The sequence below is a fragment of the Pundamilia nyererei genome, unplaced genomic scaffold (assembly GCF_000239375.1).
Source record: "Pundamilia nyererei isolate P.nyererei 1_Seehausen unplaced genomic scaffold, PunNye1.0 scaffold00628, whole genome shotgun sequence".
NCBI lineage: Eukaryota > Metazoa > Chordata > Actinopteri > Cichliformes > Cichlidae > Pundamilia > Pundamilia nyererei.
Window position 1 is genome coordinate 6,974 of NW_005188029.1, and position 6,941 is coordinate 13,914.

At 45.8% G+C, this 6,941-nt stretch overlaps 1 protein-coding gene across 1 annotated transcript; it reads left to right on the forward strand.

The window, feature by feature from the left end:
* The first annotated feature begins 3,876 nt into the window (after window positions 1–3,876).
* LOC102198333 (TSC22 domain family protein 1) lies at window positions 3,877–6,680 on the forward strand. The gene has a single exon (XM_005754696.1). It carries the CDS (start codon window positions 4,632–4,634, stop codon window positions 6,678–6,680), a length of 2,049 nt encoding a protein of 682 aa, XP_005754753.1. The 5' UTR covers window positions 3,877–4,631.
* The last annotated feature ends 261 nt before the right edge of the window (window positions 6,681–6,941 follow it).

The following is a 6,941-nucleotide window of genomic DNA, read 5'->3' on the forward strand; positions in this document are numbered from 1 at the left end:
CGAGACCACCCCCACGACCTGAGCAGCGGGGTTTAGAAAAATAAACAAACCCCAGAGGAGCAGATTCGTTTAGCTGAGAAAAGTCATCAGGTTGTTGCCAGGTTTCAGTTAAGCAGAAAAAGTCAAACTTACGGTCAGATAGGAGGTCTTGGATGAGAGGTCCCTTACTTGTCAATGAACGAATGTTTAGAAGACTGAAGTTGAGTGGAGTATCTTCTTTTTTGCTAATCGCGGTGGGCGCACTGGGCAGGTGGGCTAGAGATCGATGGTTGACAGCCCGATCAGGGTTCCTGCGAGGGCGGCGAGTAGCAGACCAGAACGATTTAGTTCCATTGGAGTTATGGAAAATCCTGCGGGACCCGCGATGGATGTATCTCCGGCGAGGCTGGAAAGTCGAACTCCGCCGGCGACGGGAGCGATAGCTGCCCACGAAGGCGCAGGAGCTCAGTGGCTGTATAGCGGAGCAGTCCAGCCGTAGGATGGTAGACGAGCGTTAGGAGAATCCAAAATAGTGTCGACCAGCTCAGGAACATCTTGGTCCACAGCTTCGATTATGTGGAGGAAAAGGAGCCGAGCCGGCCGGAGCAACGAACAGGTAGGCAAAAATAGCTCAAACAGTTAAGCTAATGCAGCTCACTGAGAAGAAGACGTGAGAACACATTCAGCTGAAATAACAGAAGTTGAGGACAAGCGTTGCAAATCAATCCCTGGCAGAGATCGATCTGGTCCTGAGTAAAAATGTTCCTGTTCATTCAAATCTGAATCCAAATAATCCAATAAATCCAAATAATCAAAAAATGTACCGGTGAGCCAGACGCGCCAGCGTTCACTCAAGCTGGAAATAAAAATCAAAGTTAATGTGAGGGTTCCTGAAGGTTAGGGACAAAGGCAATCGCATGTCGGGATGATGTAAACGGATCAAACTTCAGTGAGGAGAACAACTGCAATATAATGTAGTCATTAATATACTGCTGCATGGGCTGGCTGTATTTTAAAAGTTTTAAAAACTGAGCTTTCAAATGAATAGTGATGAGGAAAACCGAGAGAGGCCTACAGTGATCACTGCCTTTTTTAGGGGCTTGTTCAGATTAAATAGAACAAAAACATTAAAACATATAAAAACACAACAGCCTTAATAAATGCAGAGTAGTTTGGACCTGGAAGCAGGGTTCATCATGTTATCAAATAAAGATTGGATATCCCACCTGCTGTGAATGTTTTAATGCAGTACAGTTGTTATTATTATCACTTGTCACATCCTGTTTATGACAGTTACAATAAAGAACATTCATATAAGAAATAAAATTGTCTTGTGTAAACTGTATGTGGTGTTAAATAGGCCTATACTACTGTACTTTAATGTCAGTCATAAGGGTGGGACTTCAAGAGCCATATATTTTATGAGGTGGTACTTATTGTGAAAAGTTTGAGAAACACTGTTCTAGGGGATCCTGTGAACGAAGACTAAGACTAATATTTTGCTTTCAGTGTGAGTCCAGAAGAGCTAAACAACAGTGTAGAAGTTCCCCACAACAGGTTGCTTCCCTATTTTTCAGGTTTAAAATCAGTTTTTCTGCCCAGATGCAATGACATGTTCAGGTGGCCAAAGGAACAGTGAACAGTAGCATTTAGTGTGTGAATGTGTGTGTGAATGGGTGGATGACTGGGTGTGTAAAGCGCTTTGGGGTCCCTAGGGGGGACTAGTAAAAGCGCTATACAAATACAGGCCATTTACCATTTAGTACTATGCTGAATCTCCTCATACCCGTGTGCTGATGTGTGTGCACTGCTCTGCTATTAAGACTGAACTTGAGAAGCTCATGCAACCTAATAAATCTTGAACAGTACTTTTACTGAAACCCAATTAGGAGAGAAGACGCCAAAGTTGATGGAGGTTCTAGACATATTGTAAAAGTGATGAAAATGAGGAAAAACTGGATTTGTTTACAATTAATCCAAGGGTATTTATTTTATGTTCCTTTCAGCATGGACAGCTTTTATTGGAACACCTGTATGAATTAGTAGCACCAGCTTTCAAGGCTTGATCAACCTCCATTGCTGCAGAACAGCTTTAAACTGTTAACCCATTTTGTGTTTCCTGGAAAAGGCCTTTTTGCATAATTCTGAAGTTTACATTATTTTCAGTTTTGGGTAACCTTATCTTTTTTTTTTTAACATCAAGCAGTTCACCACTTACCTTTGTACCATTTCAAGCTATATATTGGACTTGAACTGCAAAAAATATAAATGGAAAAATTGGGGTGTTCTAAAACTGTTGACCGGTAGTGTAATTTTTTTACTTTTCCTAAATTAGAATTAGAATTATATGATATTTTATTGCAGCTTTATAAATAGCACTAAAAACGAAAGGTATTTATAAAGTGCAAAAAATAAATGTTGGTGGTTTTATACTGAAATCATTCCACCTTGAGTATTTTTTTCTCCTAGGGTGTGCTCTAATACTTCTGTCATAACATGCTTTCATTGCTTCATGCTCTTTAAGTTTAGAAAGCTGCAGTGGCACTTACTTTAGAGCTATTTTATTAAACGTGTTTGTCAAAAAAATATAAGAAACATTAGCCTGTAGTAGTTAATAAGAAGACACTCTGGCTTCACAATCACATAATTTCTGCATGGGCGAAGATTTCGAATAAACCTTAAAAACAAATTAGCATATAAATGTTCATCTAACCACCTGTGGTTTGGATGGTGCTTTTGACCTTTTTTAACGTTAGCTCATTAGATGATTGTTATTTGTCATATTATGTTACAATATGATTTGAAGAGTTAAATCACAGCACCCTGTATTTATGAGCTTGATTGTTTTGTGTAGTTCAATTAGTTATTATTTGAAATTGCCTGGGTCAGTCCGATGTAAACACAGTGTAAATTCCTGAGGCTGTCCAGGAACGGTGTTCATGATCCAGTTGATCGTTTACAGAAAGCATGACTTGCATCTCACTGTTTACTTTCTGCGGCATCAATATTATGCAATCTTTGGAAACGGACTTCACAGTGGAACTTTCCCAGAGCACACCCTCCCCTCCAGGTGTACATGACGTGTTTGATTTCTGTAGTACTGACATCCTGAAAAAGATTTGACAGGCCCTGCTCAGATCTTTAATTTCTCTTTTTATCTCCTTTTAATTAAATGGCACCAATTCTACCTGCAGTCCTGATTCAATATGTTAAACATGAGAATCTATTGCTAGAAGGCAGGCACAGCAGGCAGGTACAATATCTGAAAAAGGGGATCCTCGTTGGTTGAATAGGTCCCAACAGGCAGAACAAGGCGATCCTATCTGATGAGGTGGTTAGTTTGTGTCAGCATTATAGTTATGGCCTGTTGTCAGCAATAAAAGGGTTGAAACCCTGCCCATAAAAAAGAATACATAAATTTCTTGCATATGTATAGATGTGATTGTTTGAAGTAATAACTCACAATAAGGAAATAAAAACAGGGGTAAGACCCATGCTTGAAACAGGCTTAAAGACATCAATCAGTGCTGTTTATTTTAACAGTTTAGTAGTTCTTTCAAAACAGTGGCTTCCTAGAAAAAAACAAACACAACACTTAGGCTGATGCTGCCTTTCATGTGCAATCAGGTCAATTTGTGAAACATATTCTATCTATGTCGCATATGATGTTTTTACTGTTTTTGAAATTCCTGAAGCCAAATCTGTTACACCCATGGTCCAGAAGTTGGGTCATCAAAAAATTAAATTCATTATTAAGCTCAAAACCCGTTCTATTACGCGACAGTGTTCTAGTGTTTGGGAAAATCCGTTCCAACAATCGAACATGAACGTTGCACTAGTGTGAAGAAATGGACCCGGATACGCATGCGCAGTGGTTATGTTTGCGTTCCTCCTCCCTCCTCTGAGACTGACAGCCCGTTAGCTGCTGCTGCTGCTCACCGGCAATGAGACAGCAAACACGGACGTGATACGACAACCTGAGATGGACTTAACGAGTACTTTTTACCACTACAAAGACGGATATTATTTAACACCGTCGTTCATTAAGAGCAGAAGGTGTCTCTGACTCATTTTTTGGTCTCTGAGGTGTAAAACGAGACTCGACGTCCGGGAGAAGGAATGGATGCGACGGCTGATTTCCTGCGACACGCACCGGCCAGCTAAGAGGCTTGCAGATTCGCGTTGAGGAGCGGTTGAGTGCAGCTGAATTTGCTCACGGTTTGCCTTATTTCTCCGTTCTTAAAGTGGCAGCAATATCCTCAAAAATACAGTCGTAATCGGGAGGGTGAAAGGATACACGAAGTTCCAGAGGAGCGTATCTAATCGACCCAGCGCAGCTTTAGCTAGCCAGCGGCTACCTGGATTTCGCATTCTGTTGATTTATTTTGTAATCGATTATAGTGTTGTTTTTATTGTCATGCAGCTTAGCTCCTGCAGAGTTAGGAAGAGGAACACCGCCTGCAAGCTTGGGTTTTAGCCTGACTGCAGCTGGGAGCGTTTGGCTTGTGTGTGTGTGTGTGTGTGTGTGTATATGTGTTTGTTTGTTTTTCAAGGCACGTTAATCACGTGACTTTTCACTTATGGCTCGCTATTTGCGCTAGCTAGTAGGCAGCGCAGCTTTTTGGCCTCGAGAAACTCTTTCAGCATAAAAAATGCACCACCAAGACTTCCCCGGAGACCTGTCCGGGACCGGGAGCCGGAAAACCGCTTACCACTACAGGAGAGGCAGCAGCGGGGCGCCCCCAGCCTCCTCCGCTGCCGGTGTCAGCGCAGTGGACGACAATCCAACCCAGGTTGGATCCTCCTCTCCTGGACTCCACCATCAGCCTCAGTCCCAAGTGGCTGGAGCTCAGGTGAAGAAGAAAAGCGGCTTCCAGATCACAAGTGTCACTTCTGCTCAGATAAACGTTAGCGGCAACAACAGCTTGGCAGATGATACTGAGAGCTACGACGACATGGATGAGTCCCACACTGAGGACCTGTCCTCCTCTGACATGCTAGATGTGTCCGTGTCAAAGGCCACGGATACGGGTGTGCCGGAGAGGAGCTCCTCTGATGAGACTTTGAACAGCCTCCATGGAGTCGACACACCTGGACTGGTGTCACCCAATGAGCCTCTCCAGCCTCATTCTATCCCACAGGGGTCTCAGCATCACCCCTCTATGGTAAACGGGACTGTGCATCATCAGTACTACCCTCAGCAGCACAGCCAGGCCCACCATCATCACTCTGACAGCTTAGGAGGAGGTGAAGCATCACTGCCAACACTTCCCATTGCTCCTTTGGCAAGCTCCAGCCCATCTATAGCTTCCAAAGTTGGTCTTAACCAGCCTCAGAGGCCACCAGCAGTGTTTGATAACACTAAAACTGCAGGGGGGGCAAGCCAGCCTGCAGCCTCTGTTGTTGGTGGGGCAGCCACTGATCCACTTGTACAAGGCAGTGTGAACATTTCTACTGTGTCGGCTGTTGCTGCTGCTCCAGGTTTTGATAACACTAACATGGGTGGGCAGGTGGCTCCTGTTGGTGGAGGAACTGGTCCATCTGCTGCTACTGCTCCTCCTCCCAGCACTCAGACTCACCACACCCAAACTCAGACAGCCACCGGCTCTCGCTTCAGGGTGGTCAAACTAGACACAAACTCGGAGCCGTTCCGCAAAGGGAGATGGACTTGCACAGAGTATTACGAAAAGGAGGTTCCTCATCCTCCTATGGCGGAGGCAGCAAAAGGTGCAGAGGTGGTTGCAGACCCTGAAGCAGGTAATGCTGGGATCAGTCCAGGTGTAGCTGCCGTACAGCTCCCTCACACCGTGCAGCCCTATCAGCCACCAAGCCAGGACTTCACTAGTCCACAAGCCATGCAGAGTCCACTGCTGGGACTGGGACTGGCACAAACCACACCTGTAACCTATGTTTCACCTCAGGAGGTTGTTGTAGGGAAGCCAGCGGTTCCTGTCAGTATCCCTCCTGCATCACCACAGGTGACACCACAGACTGGTGTAAGCCAGCCTCCACTAGTAAAACCCCAGCAGCCCTATTCTGTGGATCCTCTACAGCCTCAGCCACAGGGAGGGTATCCTGCACCTCAGCTCCAAACGGGGGTCAGACAACCAGACTTTATTCAGCCCACCGCACCTTTCCAGACACAAGTCCAACCTCCACTGCCGCATGCCACGGCTATAGTCTCTGTGACGCCACTGTCAGGGGTCACGGTGCAGCAGCCCATAAGCATTACCCAGCAGCTGCCCCATCATGGTCAGGTTGCCCCATCTGCTACAGCAACCATTGCCGCAGGACAGCCCCAGACCCTCCCAGCTCCACCTCAACCCCAGATTCGTCCACAGCCACAAACCCAACCCCATTCTGCTGGCACCATCACCATAGCACCCACCCACGGGACCCCCTACATGCCTCTGACTGCGCTGCAAGCTGATCTTCAGCCCATCCTCACGCCAGGCACAACCTTCACCCATGTTCCTGCCATAACAGCGTCCCAGCTGGAGGACGCCCAGAAGCTTCTGCTCCAGCACCAAGGTCTGCTCGGGCTGCCCAGGCTGGGGGCTGCAGCAGGTGGAGACGGCGTCGCAGAAGCTGGCAGTGCTGCTGGAACTCTGGCCCACATGGGGATGTCCGCTGAGGCCAGTGCCTTCATGGTGGCTGCAGGCCTGAGAACTCATCATGGTGAAGGAGAGGAGGACAGGTGAGGATGAATGGCTTGTGCTACCTAAACTGTTTGATTCTAATGTAAACTGTGAAGGTCTTTAATTAAACAAAAAGCTATTCTTGGTACATTGTAGGCAAAGCTGAGGTACAAACAAAATAAGTCTTTCCCATTCCTGTAATTTCTTTCCCCCCCCACATCAGTGGTACACACTCTGGTCTTGTTGTTTAAATCAGAACTAGAAGTTCAGTGTCACATGTGCTTGATCCTGTGTCCCTTGAGGTGGTCCCCCTGACAGCTATCA

Bases quoted from the DNA above. Each gene is read 5' to 3' on its own strand.
- LOC102198333 (XM_005754696.1), top strand. From the start codon at position 4,632: ATGCACCACCAAGACTTCCCCGGAGACCTGTCCGGGACCGGGAGCCGG.